Genomic DNA, 21442 nt, shown 5'->3' on the forward strand with positions numbered 1-21442 from the left:
TTCTATAGAATTTTTTTTTTCTATTACAAATTTTGTGATTTTTTTCTACAGAAAATTTTATCAAAATTTTATTTCTATAGAAAATTTTATCAAAATTTTATATCTATAGAAAATTTTGGCAAAAATTTATTTCTATATAAAATTTTTGCAAAATTTATTTCTATCGAAAATTTTGTCAAAATTTGATTTCTATAGAAATTTTTGACAAAATTATATTTCTTTCGAAAATTTTGTCAAAATTTTATTTCTAAAGAAAATTTTCTCAAAATTTTATTTCTATAGACAATTTTGTCAAAGTTTTATTTTTATAGAAAGTTTTGGCAAAAATTTATATAAAATATACAAAAAAATTTTGCAAAGTTTATTTCTATCAAAAATTTTGCCAAAATTTTATTGCTAAAGTAAATTTTGTCAAAATTTTATTTCTATAGAATTTTTTTTTCAAAATTTTATTTTTATAGAATTTTTTCAAAATTTTATTTCTATAGAAATATTTGTTGTCAATTTTTGGTTTGCATAGAAAATGTTCTGAAAATTTTATTTCTATAGAAAATTTTGTCAACATTTTATTTCTATATAAAATTTTGTCATTATATTATTTCTATAGAAAAATATAACAAAATTATATTTCTATTGAAAATTTTGTCATAATATTATTTCTATAGAAAATTTTAACAAAATTTTATTTCTATTGAAAATTTTGTCAAAATTTTATTTCTATAGAAAATTTTCTACAAATTTAATTCTATAGAAAAGGTTGCCAAAACTTTTTTGTAGAAAGTTGTGTCAAAAATGTTTCTATAGAAAATTTTTTCAAAATTGTATTTCTATATAAGATTTTGTCAAAATTTTATTTCTATAGTAACTATTTCAAAATTTTATTTCAATAGAAAACCTTTTTTTAAATTTTTATTTCTATAGATTTTTTTTTAAATATTTTATTTCTATAGAAAATTTTGTCAAAATTTTCTATTTCTAAAGAAAGTTTTGTCAAAATTTTATTTCTATAGAAAATCTTGTCAAAATTTTATTTCTATAGAAAATTTTGTCAAAATTTTATTTCTATAGAAAATTTTGTCAAAAATTTATTTCTATAGAAAATTTTGTCTAAATTTTATTTGTATAGAAAAATATGCTAAATCTTTATTTCTGTAGAAATAAAAAATTTTGACAAAATTTTCTATTTCTATAGAAAATATTGTCAAAAATTTTATTTCTATAGAAAATTTTGTTAAAATTTAAGTTCTATAGAAAATTTTGTCAAAAATTTATTTAATTTATTTAATAAATAAATTTATTTGTATAGAAAATTTTGTCAAAATTTTAGTTGTATAGAAAAATTTGCCAAATTTTTTTTCTATAAAAAACAATAAATAAATAAATGCATGTGATTCTAGAGAAAACATAAAATAATATGTATGTGCACTCATTCAGACAACTTGAAATACGGAAGTGAAATTCAAAAAAAAAAACAAAAAAAATTAAATTCTGGTACTTGAAATAGAATTTATGAAAACATTAAAAAGAAATAAGAATATTTTGTATATTGTCGTAGAATATGAAACAGCTACACTTCAAAACGACTGAACGGTGTGTGGTTGCCATTTGCATAGAGTGGTTAGTTCGCAACGATTCTATTTTTTTTCTGTTTGGGATTTGTGATTGGGTGGTAATTGATTTTTTGTTTCTTTTGTTGGAGAATGCAATCAAAACAAATATGTATGTACGTATGTATGTATGTGTATACATTTGTAGATGATGTATCTCTCAGTATATTTTGATTTGGTTATTCTTTGTTTATTTTAATTAAATAAATCTGCTTTGATTTCAGATTTAATTATTTTCTAAGAATTCCCATTGAGAACTTCATACCATTCACACCATACCACCATTTTGTATATTCATACCTCGCAATACGCAATCATGTATGCATATACATACATACATCAAATTGAATGTGACAATCTATATTTATGAGTGGGGTGAGGAAGAGAGAAGGTAAGAGATTGTTTAAAGATTGGATTCATTATGTTCAACACGTTGATATTATTTCACCAAATTAATTGTTTCAGTTTTGTTGGTGTTATTGTTGCTTAGTTCTTCGCATTTATTAACATATGTATTTAGAATATTTTGTTTTCTTTGTTTGTTTATTATTCTATGCATTAATGATTGTTCTCTTTTTGTTTTTGTGCATATATTGTTTGTGCATACAATCAAAAGCTACATACTTCCAATAAATTTGTTTTTTTTTTTTTGATGCAGTGAATAGGTGGGAGGTGGGGGAGCACTATGGGTTTGTAATAATACTACCAAAGGCAATCTGCCTTAAGATATAACCCAGTTCTCTTTTAATGAGAGAGAGAGAGTAAGCTTCATGCGTGTAGAGGGCTATGAGCATAGACTAGGGATAGAAAAGTGGAAAATCGTATGGGTTTGGTGATAGTACAAGCAAAGGCAACATAACCATGCTTTCTTTTAGTGAGAGAGAGAGAGAGAGATTAAACTTCAAGCCTGGCTATAAGCATAGATTAGGGATACCCATGTGGAAAATCGAATGGGTTTGGCGATAGTACATGGGTTTGGCCTGTAGAGGGCTAGGGATACAAAAATGGAAAATCAAACAGATTTGGTCATAGTTCAAGCAAAGGCAATCTGCATTAAGACATAGCCCTGATCTATTTTGTTAAGAGAGAGAAAGAGAGTAAACTTCAAGCCTGTATAGGCAGTGTTGCCAGTATTGAAGATTTTCCCCAAATCAGGAATATTTTTTGTGGATGGGGACAACATTTCGAGTTGGGGACTTGGGGTTTTGGTGGGGAATTTCCACAAATTTTGGGATTTTTGTGGGGGTCAAATCAGGTTTTTAGTTATGGTGTACATGAAATTCTTTACTTCTACATGCTTAAAAAGGGGCTTAAAGAAGTACAGAGGATCTTCAAAATATGAAAAAATGTCTATTCCAGGAACTACTTTAAAATTTACTTTGTTTCTAAGAAATTTTTTACAATTGTGAAATTATTTCGTAAGGACTTGGGTCGAAGTGTTGGCCCTTCATCTGCATACATCACGGATTTGGAAAATATATATCAAACATGTAAAATAGAGCAACAAAGCATTTTGCTCGATCGTCCAATTTTATTTCCTAGCTATTCAGAACTAAGTTTTGATTCATAACTACACATGTTGACTCAACTGCCATTTTTATTTCTCAAGCATTTAGAAGATGATATTCATAAGACACAAATTCGATGACACTTTATACCAATAATTAATTCTGATGAGGGATTATATCAGACAATATTTTGAGCACACGTCTCATGTTTTGGATTTTGAAATCTTAATCTTATTGTACCCCGCAAAGTGGTATAACAGAAATTGCATATTTTTACAATTTTTAGATTATGACGGATTTTTACAGCAGAGCCTATTCCTTTTTTTCACAAAAACTTGCCAAAAATTGTATTGGGAATTTTTGTGGGGAATTTTAAATTAAATTGGGGATTTTTGGGGAGGAAAGCGTCTTATTTTGGGGACAAGAGCTCGAAAAATACTGGCAACGCTGTGTATAGGGCTATGATCAGGGCTACCAATTTTGCCGACTTATAGACATTTGGACAATTTTTTACTCAAAAAAGTAGCAAATGCCAATTTTTCGATTTTTTCCCCAAATATGGCGATATTAGTAGCTCCGTTTAACAATTTTGACTAGAAGCAGTTCGTTTACACGTTTATATCCAGCAAAAGAGAGAATGCATGTGACAGTTGTCAGATAGGGAAATTCCAATTACATGTAGGAGCTATATCTCATTTCACATCTAGTATCACAGTTGCCACTCGTACCAAAAATAATCCACCAAAATTTTACCAAAAATCTACCAAATATATATATATATATATATATATATATATATATATATATATATATATATATATATATATATATATATATATATATATATATATATATATATATATATATATATATATATATATATTTTTTTTTTTTTTTTTTTTTTGTGAAGTTGTTGATCAAAAAGAAAATTTTGTCAAAATTTTGTTCCTATTTAAAATTTTGTCAAAATTTTATTTCTATAGAAAATTTTCTATAGAAAAAAATGTGTCCAAATTTAATTTCTATAGAAAATTTTGTTAAAATTTTATTTCTATAGAAAATTTTGTCAAAATTTAATTTCTATAGAGAATTTCGTCAAATTAAAAAAAATGTGTCAAAATTTAATTTCTATAGAAATTTTTGTCAAAATTTCATTTCTATAGAAAATTTTGTCAAAATTTTATTTCTATAGAAAATTTTGTTCAAATTTTATTTTTATAGAAAATTTTATCCACATTTTATTTTTATAAAAAATTTTGTCGAAATTTTATTTCTATAGAAAATTTTGTCAAAATTGTATTTCTATAAAAAATATTGTCCAAATTTTATTTCTATAGAAAATTTTGTCCAAATTTTATTTCTATAGAAAATTTTGTCAAAATTGTATTTCTATAGAAAATTTTGTCAAAAATTTATTTCTATAGAAAATTTTGTCCAAATTTTATTTCTATAGAAAATTTTGTCAAAATTTTATTCCTATTGAAAATTTTGTCAAAATTTTATTTCTATAGAAAATTTTGTCAAAATTTAATTTCTATAGAGAATTTCGTCAAATTAAAAAAAATGTGTCCAAATTTAATTTCTATAGAAAATTTTGTTAAAATTTTATTTCTATAGAAAATTTTGTCAAAATTTAATTTCTATAGAGAATTTCGTCAAATTAAAAAAAATGTGTCAAAATTTCATTTCTATAGAAATTTTTGTCAAAATTTTATTTTTATAGAAAATTTTGTCAAAATTTTATTTCTATAGAAAATTTTGTCCAAATTTATTTTTATAGAAAATTTTATCAAAATTTTATTTCTATAGAAAATTTCGTCGAAATTTTATTTCTGTAGACAGTTTTTGCACATTTTTATTTCTATGGAAAATGTTGTCAAAATTTTATTTCTGTATAAGATTTTGTTAAAATTTTATTTCTATAGAAAATTGTAATTCTTAATTGGAAAATCGGGCAATACTTACGCAAATATTAAATATCTTTATTTTTAAATAAAAATCTTAGTTTTTGAATTGCATTGTTTCTTTTTTTGTGTTATTTGTGTACAAAGCCGAATTCATTATGCATTTGTTTTTAACCAAACAATTAGTTTGGTTTTAATATTATTTATATTGCAGATTTGTTTGACGACGAGTAGATACTAATTGGAGTTCTTGAATAATGCGGAAATTGAATTTGGAACATTATACCACAATGACTCATAGTTTTTCTTCAATATCATGCAAGAGAGATACTCAATCTGGTATTTCTCTTATCCCTATACAATCCAGCTATTCTCAGGTATATGTGCTCTCATAAAATCACTCTCATTCTCATTTTAAGAGCTAGTGGGTTGTTTCTTTTAAAGTTTTTTTTTTGCATGTCATACCCATAAAAATGTTTTTATTTTGCAAATATCCCTTTACCATATTTGTATTGTGGTTATGTTCCCAATTAATTAATAATAAATTAATGTACCCTCTCCTTCCTCTGCATTGTCATGTCCGCTACCCACTGTCTAGGTTGATGAAATTCTTAACAGCTATTGTTGTTTCTCCACCGTTACCATCAGAATATGAAAAAGTTTTACTTTTTTCTTACTTTGTGTTTTGTTTTGCATGGCTGTTTTTTTTTTTTTGCTTTCCCATTAAAAAGTCAAGGTTGTCCACATTTTTTCACACATAAAAGTAGAAGTGGTGAGACAAACAGGCAAGTGAAAGATTTTTTTGTGTGGTTTGTTAACGTAACTATAGAACAGACAGATGACGGTGGGATAAGATGACCAGAGATTCTAGCATCTTATTTATGTTCAATAAATAAGATTATATTTCATATGAAATAGTATTTAAATTAATTTATTTTAAATTTAAGTTATTATATTAAATTAAAGTTCAATTAAATTAAACTAAATTAAATTCAAATTAAATTAAATTCAAATTCAAATTCAAATTCAAATTCAAATTCAAATTAAATTAAATTAAATTAAATTAAATTAAATTAAATTAAATTAAATTAAAATTAAATTAAATTAAATTAAATTAAATTAAATTAAATTAAATTAAACTAAATTAAATTCAAATTAAATTAAATTAAATTGAATTAAATTAAATTAAATTAAATTAAATTAAATTAAATTAAATTAAATTAAATTAAATTAAATTAAATTAAATTAAATTAAATTAAATTAAATTAAATTAAATTAAATTAAATTAAATTAAACTAAATTAAATTAAATTAAATTAATTAAATTAAATTAAATTAAATTAAATTAAATTAAATTAAATTAAATTAAATTAAATTAAATTAAATTAAATTAAATTAAATTAAATTAAATTAAATTAAATTAAATTAAATTAAATTAAATTAAATTAAATTAAATTAAATTAAATTAAATTAAATTAAATTAAATTAAATTAAATTAAATTAAATTAAATTAAATTAAATTAAATTAAATTAAATTAAATTAAATTAAATTAAATTAAATTAAATTAAATTAAATTAAATTAAATTAAATTAAATTAAATTAAATTAAATTAAATTAAATTAAATTAAATTAAATTAAATTAAATTAAATTAAATTAAATTAAATTAAATTAAATTAAATTAAATTAAATTAAATTAAATTAAATTAAATTAAATTAAATTAAATTAAATTAAATTAAATTAAATTAAATTAAATTAAATTAAATTAAATTAAATTAAATTAAATTAAATTAAATTAAATTAAACTCAATTAAACTAAATTAAATTAAATTAAATTAAACTAAATTAAATTAAATTAAATTAAATTAAATTAAATTAAATTAAATTAAATTAAATTAAATTAAATTAAATTAAATTAAATTAAATTAAACTAAATTAAATTAAATTAAATTAAATTAAATTAAATTAAATTAAATTAAATTAAATTAAATTAAATTAAATTAAATTAAATTAAATTAAATTAAATTAAATTAAATTAAATTAAATTAAATTAAATTAAATTAAATTAAATTAAATTAAAATTAAATTAAATTAAATTAAATTAAATTTAAATTAAATTAAATTAAATTAAATTAAATTAAATTAAATTAAATTAAATTAAATTAAATTAAATTAAATTAAATTAAATTAAATTAAATTAAATTAAATTAAATTAAATTAAATTAAATTAAATTAAATTAAATTAAATTAAATTAAATTAAATTAAATTAAATTAAATTAAAATAAATTAAATTAAATTAAATTAAATTAAATTAAATTAAATTAAATTAAATTAAATTAAATTAAATTAAATTAAATTAATTAAATTAAATTAAATTAAATTAAATTAAATTAAATTAAATTAAATTAAATTAAATTAAATTAAATTAAATTAAATTAAATTAAATTAAATTAAATTAAATTAAATTAAATTAAATTAAATTAAATTAAATTAAATTAAATTAAATTAAATTAAATTAAATTAAATTAAATTAAATTAATTAAATTAAATTAAATTAAATTAAATTAAATTAAATTAAATTAAATTAAATTAAATTAAATTAAATTAAATTAAATTAAATTAAATTAAATTAAATTAAATTAAATTAAATTAAATTAAATTAAATTAAATTAAATTAAACTAAACTAAACTATATTAAATTCAAATTAAATTAAATTAAATTTAAATTAATTTAAATTAAATTCAAAATTAAATTAAATTAAATTAAATTAAACTAAATTAAATTCAAATTAAATTCAAATTATATTAAATTAAATTAATGTAACCCAAAAAGGCTCAGTAATATATGTCTTAATGTCCTAATTTAAATTATATTAAATTAAATTAGATTAGATTAAATTAAATTAAATTTGCCTAGATTGTCTTTCATAGGAAAATTTTGCCTAAAGTTTATTTCTATAGAAAATTTTGTCATTTATTTTATTTCTATAGAAAATTTTGACTAAATTTTATTTCCATAGGAAATTTTGTCAAAATTTAATAATTGTGTCAAAATTTTATTTCTATAGAAAATTTTGTCAAAATTTTATTTCTATAGAAAATTTTTGCAAAATTTTATTTATGTAGAATATGTTTGCAACATGTTATTTCTATAGAAAGTTGTGTCAAAATTTCCTTTCTATAGAAAATTGTGTCAAAATTTCATTTCTATAGAAAATTGTGTCAAAATTTCGTTTCTATAGAAAATTGTGTCAAAATTTCATTTCTGCAGAAAATTATATCATTCATTTTATGTCTATAGAAAATGTTGTCACAATTTTTATTTCCTTAGAAAATTTTCTCAACATTTTATTTCTATAGAAAATTTTGTCAACATTTTTTTTCTATAGAATTTGTTTCTTCTTTAGAAAATTTTGTCAAAATTGTATTTCTATAGAAAATTTTTGCGAAATTTTATTTCTATTGAAAATTTTGCCTAAATTTTATTTCTATAGAAAATTGTGTCAAAATTTTATTTCTATAGAAAATTTTTGCAATATGTTATTTCTATAGAATATTGTGTCAAAATTTCATTTCTAAAGAAAATTGTGTCAAAATTTCGTTTCTATAGAAAATTGTGTCAAAATTTCATTTCTGCAGAAAATTATGTCATTTATTTTATTTCTATAGAAAATGATGTCAACATTTTTATTTCCTTAGAAAATTTTCTCAACATTTTATATCTATAGAAAATTTTGTCAACATTTTTTTTCTAAAGAATTTGTTTTTTCTATAGAAAATTTTATCAAAATTTTATTTCTATAGAAAAATTTTACAAAATTTTATTTCTATAGAAAATTTTGTCAAAATTTTATTTCTATAGAAATTTTTTGCAAAATTTTATTTCTATTAAAAATTTTGTCAAAATTTTATTTCTATAGAAAATTTTTGCAAAATGTTATTTCTATAGAAAATTGTGTAAAAATTTTCTGTCTATAGAAAATTGTGTCAAAATGTCATTTCTATAGAAAATTGTGTCAAAATTTCATTTCTGCAGAAAATTGTGTCAAAATTTCATTTCTGCAGAAAATTATGTCATTTATTTTATTTCTATAGAAAATGTTGTCAAAATTTTTATTTCCTTAGAAAATTTTCTCAACATTTTTTTTCTATAGAATTTTCTTTTTCTTTAGAAAAATTTGTCAAAATTTTATTTCTATAGAATTTATCTTATTGATTTATTTTATTTTTTTTTTAATTAAGTACTTTTAAACGTTTCCATTTTGTAAATTAAGATACCAGCTCTTTCTTGAAATTCTTTAAAATAAAATGTTTATTTATGAATATAATCAGTGTCAGTTAAATATTATATTTTGTTTATCTTAAAAGACTTGCTACCGCTTTTGACTTGAATTTATTTATATGTATATTCAATTACGAGGTAAACTAACTGTTTATATTAATTCTAGTATTACGCCCCTCCCCTCCCTTGTGACAAGTCTTCGCGAGTTCTTTATACTTTTTAATTGTGATGTTGTTTTTTTTCGGAATGTAATTGCATACAATTGTTGTCTGTTGTATAGAAATGAAATACTATAAATCCATGAATTGTTGTTTACAATTTCCCAGTTGCAGAGATAGCAACTGGGAAATTTGATCGCAAATGAAAAATATACAATAATTCAAAACTGGTGTTAGAATGAAAAACGAAAAGAAAAAAGCAGTTCATACCCGTTACAGTGGCTCAATGGGGTGACTAGTGCAGTTCCAAGTCTCCAAGATTAAGCTGGTTTCTCTGATTTTATATCTAATGACAATTGTCTGTTCTCTACTGACCTTAATTTTATATTTCTATTAGACCAACAAAAAAAGAACACATGATTATATATATCAACAAAACCTGTTTTAGTCTTTGCATATATAATTATTACAATTGGGTTTTCTCTTTCATTTGCAATATGCTAAGTATTTAATTTCCTAGTTGTTTCAGTATTGCCATTAGTGATACAGACGAGGTAAGAATAAATAATTTTTTAATTGAGAAAAATTTATAAAAATGTTTATATAGCTGAGCCACCGTGGTGCAATGGTTAGCATGCCCGCCTTGCATACACAAACAAGGTCGTGGGTTCGATTGCTGCTTCGACCGAACACCAAAAAATTTTTCAGCGGTGGATTATCCCACCTCAGTAATGCTGGTGACATTTCTTAGGGTTTCAAAGCTTCTCTAAGTGGTTTCACTGCAATGTGGAACGCCGTTCGGACTCGGTTATAAAAAGGAGGTCCCTTGTCATTGAGCTTAACATGGAATCGGGCAGCACTCAGTGATAAGAGAGAAGTTCACCAATGTGGTATCACAATGGACTGAATAGTCTAAGTGAGCCTGATACATCGGGCTGCCACCTAACCTAACCTAGCTGAACAATAGAAATGGCGCCCAACGTGAGGCAATGTGGTATCATGACAGTGTATTGAACTGAAGAGAGTGTTAGCAGAGCTTTTACATCGACCATTGAAAAGGTATAAATATGTATAAATTACTAAGCAATAGAAATGGCGCCCAACGTGGGGCAATATGGTATCTCTCTATACCAGAGTATTGAACTGAAGAGAGTGAGAGCAGAAGGATTAATACCATAGACAAAAAAAACATATAGACTTCTGAAGTAAATAAATTTGTCCTTCGGTTGCATACGATTCGCCCATGATGGTTTGTGTCACGACTTAAAAAAAAAATCCAAAATATTTTAATTTAGTTTTTTTTTTCAATCCATCCATACATGGTAACTCTTGTTAGGTGGCAGTTATGTTTCAACAAGTGTATATTGGTATAATTTCCTTGTTTTTTTTTTTGTTTCGGCCATATTTCTATGACTCCTAAACAATATTGTGAAATGTGAAACACAAATAATGTCTATGTCTAATTGTAATCTACGTTCTATGCAATCTAGATGCATAGTTGACAGAGACGTGCCCATAAACGGCTACTTGTACTATGTGCCAGAATCTAGAAAAAGTAGACATATTTATTTATTCAGGGTCAACTGGTTTTATAAATGTTGCGGATATATACATGTATATGGTACAATATTTTTTTACAGTACAAAAAAAAAAACTAATTATACAAAAATGAAACATAAAGATCTACGATACGAATTTATGTACTTCACACAAAATTGTTAAGAATTTCCATAATTGTCTAAATTTTCAGCCCATTTTGAACTTTGTAAGGAGCTAAAAACATTTGGCAATTAAATTAAATTAAATTAAATTAAATTATGGAGAAATGCAGCCCAAGAAACTTTATCAGGAAGAGGTCACATTCTTTAAATGTAGCCGTTGGGAGACGAGCGCTGGAAGAGATGAAATTGTGCATGTCTCCCCGCAAGGTGTTACAAAGTGAGAAAAACTGGGAGGCTTATAAGGAGTTTTGTAAAACACGATCTCCACAAGAAAACAGTTGGCATGGACGACATGAGAAATATAAGCTTTAGCCTCGTGGTGTTCACGAAAACGGTTCCGAGGTGGCAATCATACCCCAAGGGAAGAGGGATGGGGCTTTAGTCGGTTGACGATCAATTGTGATGGAATCCTTCACACGGGTGGATAGGTTTATAAAACATTGTCCTACCCTTACCCGCAAAAAAACATTAAATCATCTTTAAATTAAAACAATTGTAGTCTCAGCTCAAGGACTGCAGGGTGTGAATCGATAGACGACCGCTAAGGTCGACGAGCGGCGAAGATTGATGACTTGCTCTAAACAGGTAAGTATATCCGATGATGTTTTTGAGACATGGCGATCGGATGCCGCTAGTTAGATAGGTATCCTCCCACAAAGGTTCGCTATAAATAGGCACAGTAAGGGGAATAATATAAGATCACAGAAATGGACTATGATTTGAACTAAGGAACGGAATAGATGCAACGAAATGATAGTTTTGGCTCAGGAAAAAGTGGTTCAGCCAAATGTCACAACTGTCCCTACCTCTGGCAGGGATTGGAAAATGCTCTGTGTCACATAACTATTAAGTTGGCAATGTAGGTTCTGGGGATATGATATCCTGAGTGCCTGACCTGAATATGAACACAAGTACCCATAAGGTCTTGTATTAACCCTTGTGAGGACTTCACTGTTAGCATAGGTACCCTCGGAATCACTTCAAAAGGACAACTACTGAATATTCCGACAAACAATACAATTTATGGGACAATAGGAGATTGGCTTCCTATCATCAATATTTAGAAGCACCTCTTGGATAATCCAGTCGCTGTAACACCGACGCGTCCCATCGGCACGGTACCTGCTAACGAAGGAGAAACTGATATAGATACACCATGCAGGATTATATGTAGATCCCAATAATCCCAAAGAACTCAATACTCCGAGCAATTCAAGGGCAACGGAGAAGAGGTGGCTTTTAACACAAGTATCTATAATGACTTGTATCAACCCTCGCTAGGTCCACATTGCTTACATAGGAACCTTCGGTGCTGCTCCAAGCGGCAATTACATTATTGGACACAGATAACGGCTCCAAGGTGGGACCCATACCGAATGAATAGTCCTACAAACAATACAGCTAAGGGGAGAGTAGGAGATAAGAAGCCGCCAACAATCTTGTAGAAACAGCTCTAGCATAATCTGATCGCGGGTAAAACCGACGCTTCCCTTCGGCACGGCAGTAGATTCCAATTCCAATTCCAAAGAACTCGGAACTCCGACTAGATCAAAGGAGACTGAGAAGAGGTGGCTCTGAACATCCATAAGGTCCACAATTGCGAGGTCCTTATTACTTGCATAGGGACCCTCGGGGTCACTGCAAAAGGAAACTACATTATTGGACACAGATAACGGCTACCTACCGAGAAGAGATTTGCAGTCTATCGTCAATCTTTGGAAGCAACTCTAGGATAAATTGATCACCTGTAAGCCGATGCGACCCACCGGCACGGTACCTTATGATGAAGGAGAGGCAGGTATACAAAACGAGGGGGATTATAATAGATCCCAATCCCAAGGAACTCGAAACTCCGAGCAATTCAAGGGAAACGGAGAAGAGCTGACCTTGTGTCAACTCTGGAGAGGTCCTTACTGCTTGAATAGGGACCCCCGGTGGCACTGCAAGCGGCCACTACATTATCGCACACAGATACGTGTTTCAAGTTGGGACCCATACCGAATGAATACACCAACAAACAATACAACTGATGGGAGTGTAGTAGATAGGAAGCCGGCGGCAATCTTCTAGCAATCTTGTTCCCGGTAAAACCGACGCATCCCACCAGAACGGTACCTGCTATGGAGGGAGAGGCTGGTATAGGTAAACCACGCGGGATTATAATAATAATCACAAGGAACTCAAAACTCCGAGCAGTTCAAAGGAAAGCGGAGAAGATCCCCAGTAGATGAGAACTTTCTCAACCAAAACTCGAGTTCATTATAATGAGAACATTGGAAGAGGAAGTCCTAGCTCAGTTCGAGTTAACACTGCGCAAGATGAAGGCCGCAATAAGTGGGAACTCGAACAATCCCAAGGATCTCGAAATTCCGAGCAATTCAAAGGAAACGGAATAGATCCCCGATTGGAGGGAACCTTGTCAAATTACAGCTCGCCAGAACACGAGTTCCTTATGAAAATGAGAACATCAGAAGAGGCATCCATAGATAAGTCTCAGTTAAAACTCTGCAAGATAAAGGCCTCAATAAGGAGACAAAACATTAGTCGGGGATTATAGTAGATCCCAATCACAAGTAACTCAAAACTCCGAGCAATTCAAAGGAAATCGGAGAAGATCCTCAGTCAATGAGAACTTTCTCAAATTACTGATCGCTAAAAAACGAGTTCATTATGAAAATGAGAATATCTGAAGAAGAAGCTCTAGCTTAGAACACTTCGCCATAGGAAGACCGCAATAAGTAGGAACTCGAACCATCCAAAGCAACTCGAAATTCCGAGCAATTCAAAGGAAACGGAGACGATCCCCAATTGTAGGGAACCTTTTCAAATTACAGCTCGCCTGAACTCGAGTTCCTTATGAAAATGAGAACATCAGAAGAGGAAGCGCTATCTTATTGCCGGTGAACACTACGCAAGATGAAGGCCACAATAAGTAGCAACTCGAATAATCCCAAGGAACTCGAAACTCTGAGCAATTTAAGCAGTTTAAAGAAAAACGGATAACCCCAATTGGAGGCAACCTTAGCTAATTACAGTTCACCAGAACACGAGTTCTTTATGAAAATGAGAATATCGGAAGCTCCAGCTAAGTGCCAACTAACACTCCACGAGATGAGGGCCGTAATAAGTAGACAAAAGAACATTTGTAGAACATTTTAAGGAACTCAAAACTCCGAGCAATTCATAGGAAAACGGAGAAGATCCACAGTCGATGAGAAATTTCTCAAATTACAGATCGCCAAAACAAGAGTTCTTTATGAAAATGAGAACATCAGAAGAGGAAGCCCTAGCTTATTTCGGGTGAACAATCCGCAAGATGAAGGCCACAATAAGTAGACAAAAAGACATTCGTAGGGATGTTCAGAACGGAGTCCCCGAGATAGAAAAGACAGGGTCATAAATATAAGGAATATTTTCGTTAATGCAATGCATTGACTTCTGTTTCACTAAACGATAAATGGGAACTATTTCCTAGCATTAAGGATTTTTTTCTTTGTTTCAATGAAGTTTGCTCAGAGAGTTATCATGGTAAAAAAAATTTAATTTGCACTCACCTAAATCTGGTATTGAACTTGAAGGTTCCTCACAATTTCCACTAAGACTCATAGATGGCGCTGATCCCGACGAAGGCGAGAGTGAGGAAGTAGATGACGCTGTTGATGATGAAGGTGAGCAAGTACTCGATGACATATTTGGTCCGACCATACCACAACTGTTACCACTCATAACCACTCCATGATGGGATCCACCTGAACCACCTAAAACCATAGCAGATGCATTGGTATGTTTGATTTTTGGAGGTGGTGGTGGTGGAGGTGGACGCATGGCAGTATTGTTGTTGTTAGTGGAAGGTGTAGATGAACAGGAGTTGGTGTTGTTGTTGGCAGAAGAAGAGGAGGAAGAGGAAGAAGACGTAGAATTTGTTAAGTGATGACCGCTACTGCTGGAAACTACAGGAGTACGAAATATATGAGTTGCCGAAGAATTGGAGGAGGAAGAAGAAGAATTCATTGATGATGCAGATGATGATGAAGAAGAAGACGAAGATGGATGATGGTGATGATGTTGATGATGCGAATGTGTTTGTGTTTGTTGTTGGTGATAGCCAAGATGACTTGAATGTTGTGCCATTGGAGTAGATGAGATAATGTGATGTTGTTGTTGTTGTTGATGTTGCTGCTGTTGCTGATTGCTAACATAGGTCACATGTGTTGTTGTTGCTTGTGAATGATGATGATGATGTTGTTGTGTATGATGATGATTAGAAGAATTATGAGAATGTTGCTGATTGCTTATGAGATTGACAACATATTTTCTGCTGTGGGGTGTATTTGTTATGACATATTTCTGACCTGTGCCATTATTCCCCGACAAAGATCCTGATGAAGATGTATTGCCTATAGGACAATTGGAGGTGGATGATGCTGCTGCTGCCGATGATTGACCTGAGCCAGGTAACGGAGGAGGTGGCGGTGGTGGCGGCGGTGCCAATGATGGGGCTGGAGGAGATTGTGGAGTATAGCGCCTAACTAAACCCCCAATTACACCGTTGGCTGGTGATACCGGAGCCGAACGTGTATAGGGTTGTAAGGGCGGTGGTGAAACCGATTGCCTCCTCAAAGCATTCGTACAGGCAATGGGCTCCTCATAGAGTCGACCATCGCGTATAACACGAACATGTTGTTGTTGTTGTGATTGCTGGGCCGTTCCGGTTGTTGTCGTTGTTGTTGCTGTGGCAGATCCTAAGCTATTCGATGATTGTTGCTGCTGATGCTGATGATGTAAAGGCGGTGGTGATGAAGGCGCTGAATGGCTACTCTGACTATGGGTCACAGCCAAGGAGAGCCGATGATATTGCGAGGGACTGGCCGAGTGACGTCGCGATATCAGAGGATGATGATGATGCTGTTGTTGTTGGCCCGATGTTGATCCGGGACCCGCACTGGAAGAGACATTTGTCATTGGCGAGGCACCAGGCAATGAACGAGTAATAATGATTTGTTGTTGCTGCTGTTGGTGTTGGCTGGATCCCTGTTTATCCCCATTCACCGGTATTTGAACATATTCAATACGCGGTGTTAGTATCACCTTTTGAGAGCTACCATTATTCGTTATACCCTGGCGTGGTGGTACAGTTTGCACCTGAACATGTTGATAACGCTGAGGCAATGAGGCCGTTGAAGTTTGGTTAGTCTCCCTATCTCTTAGGGTCATATTCCCACGTTCCCTTAAATCTTTTTCCTCCAAATGTAACATTTCAAAATCCAGAGGTTCTGTCTTAATGATTTTCACATTTGTTGGGGTAGTGGCGGGTGTGGTGGTGGTGGCGGTATTGGAGGAGTTGCCCGAAGTCCCCGAAGGCTGATTACCTCCAGCATTGTTAGTTGAATTTGTTGTTTCTCTAGCCAAATTGGCTGCAGCTTCTAGGCATCTGAGTTTTTTCAACATTTTTTTTATTTTTTTGTTTTTGTCAAGGCTTTTTCCAATGAGGCTTTTTAAGATTCTTTGTTTAGAAAAAAAAGCTATAGGGGTTTGTGTGTGTTTGTTGTATATATGATCCAAAACTATTTGCTTGTTTTTTTGTTTTTTCTTGTATTGTGGATTAAATCCAAATCACTTGCTTTATTTGTAGGGCTCTTTGTTTTTATTGATTTGTGTGGTTGTTGTTGAAAAAATAAATCTTGAAGATTTCTTTATAAAAATTTAGGATTCCTTCAGTTGCTCCTTGATTTTCCTTGATTCTTTGCAATTGCTCTCTTTTTGATTTTTGATATTAAATCTCTCTTTTCCTTTCTCTCTCTCTCTCTCCAAAAAAACGGTATCTTTTTTTTTCTTAAATCTATTAAATATTGTTCTTGTTGTTGTTTTGAATGGCTCCTTGGTTAATGGTTTATTTGCAATTGCTCTCTTTTCTTTCTCGAAAAAAAAAACTTTTTTCTTTTCTTAAATATATTAAAGATTTTTCTTGTTGTGGTTTATATGGCTCCTTGGTTTGTAATTTCTTTGCAATTGCTCTCTCTCTCTTTCTCTCTCTCTCTCTCCAAAAAAAAAAGAACACGCCTCTCCTTTTTATTTATTAAAGATGATTATTGTTGTGTTTTAAATGGCTCCTTGGTTTGTGTTTTCTTTGCAATTGCTCTCTCTCTCTCTCTCTACAAAAACCCGTCTCTCTTTTCTTGAATCTATTAAAGATGGTTCTTGTTGTTGTTTAAACAGTTGCTTGGTTTTTTGTTTCCTTTCCTTTTGATCTCTTGGATTGAATATACTCTCTCTTTCTCTCTCCAAAAAAAACACAAATGCCTTTATTTTCTTATATCTATTAAAGATTGTTCTTCTGGTAGTTTAAATGGTTGCTTGGTTTTTATTTTCTTTGCAATTGCTCTCTTTTTTTGGATTGAATATACTCTCTGTCTCTCTTTTTTTATTTATTAAAGATTTTTTGTTGTTGTTTAAACGCTTGATTGGTTTTTTGTTTCCTTTGCAATTGTTCCTTATTTGAGGTTTGATCGAATATACTCTCTCTCTCTTTCTCTCTCTCCAAAAAACACAAACGCTTTTCTTTTCTTAAATCTATTAAAGATTGTTCTTGTTGTGGTTTAAATGGCTCCTTTGTTTATGGTTTCTTTGCAATTGCTCTCTTTTGTTTGAATAGTATATTCTCTCTCTCTCTTTTTCTCACTCTCCAAAAAAGCCTTACTCTTTTTAAATATATTAAAGATTATTCTTCTTGTTGTTTAAATGACTCCTTGGTTTATGATTTCTTTGCAATTGCTCTCTTTGTGGGATTGAATATACCGTCTCTCTCGCTCTCCAAAAAAAACAAAGCCTCTCTTTTCTTAAATCTATTAAAGGTTGTTCTTGTTTGTATGGTTTCCTCTTAACTTAGCCTTATAGAAAAAAATCAGTCTCTTCTCTGGGGTTTTTGTGTGTGGCGGGGGGGATGAGGGCGGTGAATGTTTCTTCTCTGTCTTCGAATGCTTCTTCTTATTCTAGGGCCAAGATCCTTCTATATATCCTTGTATATTAATATATATATGTAAAGCTTTTTTCTAATTTATAATGAATTTTGAATTTCCATTGCCTTATAAACTCTTCTTAATATACAAACACTCTCTGAGTAGGTTCTTTCTCTCGCTAGTTCTCTATATAAATCTCTTCGTTTTGTTTCTCTTATTTGGGTTTTGTTTGCTCTGTTCTTACGTAGTAAATCTCCTATGATGTATTCAAAATATGATATATCAGCCTTCAATGTTGCATATCCTTATACTGCCTTAACTTAGAGTGGATGAATTATGATCGGAGAAGTAGAAGGAGAAGACGAAGGAAGAGAAAACCAAAAACACGGCGGCTATTATAGAGTAAATCAAACACTTGTAGAAAATTTCTTATTACACAGTAAATTAATAGGGTTGCCAAATAAATCGAAACTCATAATCAATAGCTCCACAAATGATGTTAACACACACACACATACATACAGATATATGTAGAAGCCAGTTGTCACAGTATTAGTAGTAGTTGTTGTTGTTTATAGATATATGGATCCTTATATCTCTATATGCCTTAGATTTAGATTCTATGAATATATATTTTTTCTGTTAATGTATATATGTATTTATATGCATATGTATATATATATATTTTGTAATAATTATATTTGTATGTATATCCTCTGATTTCTGTTACTGTTGTTGTTACACGTTGTTGTCCTTAAACCTGCTGTTGTTGCCTGTAGGAGTATTTTAAGCATCATTATGGGGGGAGGCGCTCTCAACAAAACAAACTATTGTCTATGGTTACATACACACACACACATCCATATGTGTGTAAACATGAATTTCTTTCGATAGAGAGTTTTGACGAAGAGAGGGTTTTGTGATGTTTTATGATTGGCATGTGTATCGAAGAGAGTCTGCTGTTGTGTTATCTCCTTCAATTTATTGTATGCTTTCCTTTATAATCCATAATGTCAAAATGTTCGTTGAATGTATAAATGAATGATTTTGTTTTTTTTTATTCTTATTATTGCCTTTGTCTGATATGCAGACATATATGAGAGTGTTTTTTATTATAATAATACTTTTGTTTATGGTACTTGATGTAATGGTTTGTTTGTTTTTTTTTTTTTTGGGTTTTATATTAAAATAAATATTGTTCTGTCCTTAAAACAAAACAAAGCGACAAACAAAAATCTGTAAAGAGAAGAGAAAATTATTGTAATTAATAAATTGTTATAAATTTAATAATTAAAATAATACTTTTGTTGTTTTTTTTTTATTTAATTTTTTGTAATGTATATAATTCTATAACAATAAAATTTTGAAAAAATTTTTTTAGAAATAAAATTTTGAAAAAAATTTCTTTAGAAATAAAATTTTGAAAAAATTTTTTTTAGAAATAAAATTTAGACAAACTTTTCGATAGCAATAAAATTTTGACAAAATTTTATATAAAAATAAAATTTTAACAAAATTTTATATAAAAATAAAATTTTGATAAAATTTTATATAAAAATAAAATTTTGGAAAAAATTTCTGTAAGAAATAAAATTTTGACAAAATTTTCTATAGAAATAAAATTTTGACAAAATTTCCTATAGAAATAAAATTTGGAGACAATTTTCTATAGAAACAAAATTTGGAGCCAACTTTCTATAGAAAGAAAATTTTGATAAATATTTTCTACAGAAATAAAATTTTGACAAATTTTGGATAGAAATAAAATTTTGACAAAATTTCCTATTGAAATAAAATTTTGACAAAATTCCATAGGAAAATTTGGAGCTAATTGGAGCTAATTTTCTATAGAAATAAATTTTTTACAAATTTTTCTATAGAAATAAAATTTTGAAAAATTTTATATAGATTTCCTATAGACAAAAAAAAAAATTGGAGCCAATTTTCTATAGAAAGAAAATTTGGAGCCAATTTTCTATAGAAAGAAAATGTTGATAAATATTTTCTATAGAAATAAAATTTTGACAAATTTTGGATAGAAATAAAATTTTGACAAAATTTCCTATAATTTGGGGCTAATTGGAGCTAATTTTCTATAGAAATAATTTTTTTTTACAAATTTGTCTATAGAACTAAAATTTTGACAAAATTTTCTGGAGAAATAAAATTTTGACAAAATTTTCTATAGAAATAAAATTTTGACAAAATTTCCTATAGAAATAAAATTTTGACTAAATTTTCTGGAGAAATAAAATTTTGACAAAATTTCCTATAGAAATAAAATTTTGACAAAATTTTCTATAGAAATAAAATTTGGAGCCAATTTTCTATAGAAAGACAATTTTGATAAATATTTTCTATAGAAATAAAATTTTGACAAAATTTCCTATTGAAATAAAATTTTGACAAAATTCCATAGGAAAATTTTGAGCTAATTTTCTATTCTTGAAAGATTTTATATAGATTTCCTATAGAAATAAAATTTGGAGCTAATTTAAAAATAAAAATTTTGATAAATATTTTCTATAGAAATAAAATTTTGACAAATTTTGGATAGAAATAAAATTTTGACAAAATTTCCTATTGAAATAAAATTTTGACAAAATTCCATAGGAAAATTTTGAGCTAATTTTCTATTCTTGAAAGATTTTATATAGATTTCCTATAGAAATAAAATTTGGAGCTAATTTAAAAATAAAAATGTTGATAAATATTTTCTATAGAAATAAAATTTTGACAAATTTTGGATAGAAATAAAATTTTGACAAAATTTCCTATTGAAATAAAATTTTGACAAAATTCCATAGGAAAATTTGGAGCTAATTTTCTATAGAAATAAATTTTTTACAAATTTTTCTATAGAAATAAAATTTTGAAAAATTTTATATAGATTTCCTATAGAAAAAAAAATTTGGAGCCAATTTTCTATAGAAAGAAAATTTGGAGCCAATTTTCTATAGAAAGAAAATGTTGATAAATATTTTCTATAGAAATAAAATTTTGACAAATTTTGGATAGAAATAAAATTTTGACAAAATTTCCTATTGAAATAAAATTTTGACAAAATTCCATAGGAAAATTTGGGGCTAATTGGAGCTAATTTTCTATAGAAATAAAATTTTGAAAATATTTTCGATAGAAATAAAATTTTGACTAAATTTTCTGGAGAAATAAAATTTTGACAAAATTTCCTATAGAAATAAAATTTTGACAAAATTTCCTATAGAAATAAAATTTTGACAAAATTTTATATAAAAATAAAATTTTGACAAAATTTTCTATAGAAATAAAATTTGGAGCCAATTT

The 21442-nt window shown here is 27.9% G+C and overlaps 1 protein-coding gene across 3 annotated transcripts in view; it reads right to left on the bottom strand.

The window, feature by feature from the left end:
- Positions 1–21442, bottom strand: part of Eip75B (Ecdysone-induced protein 75B) — a 329326-nt gene that overhangs the window by 272092 nt on the left and 35792 nt on the right. For 2 of the 3 annotated variants that reach the window (XM_075305938.1, XM_075305937.1), the window contains exons 2-3: positions 15533–19372; positions 14735–15130 (exon numbers count right to left, since the gene is read on the bottom strand). In XM_075305938.1, the coding sequence (XP_075162053.1) occupies positions 14735–15130; positions 15533–16628 (1492 nt within the window). In that variant the 5' untranslated portion in view covers positions 16629–19372. The remainder of the gene's footprint in view (positions 1–14734; positions 15131–15532; positions 19373–21442) is intronic. The other variant, XM_075305939.1, reaches the window with a different exon arrangement.

Source organism: Haematobia irritans, chromosome 4 (genome assembly GCF_050003625.1).
Source record: "Haematobia irritans isolate KBUSLIRL chromosome 4, ASM5000362v1, whole genome shotgun sequence".
Taxonomy (NCBI): domain Eukaryota; kingdom Metazoa; phylum Arthropoda; class Insecta; order Diptera; family Muscidae; genus Haematobia; species Haematobia irritans.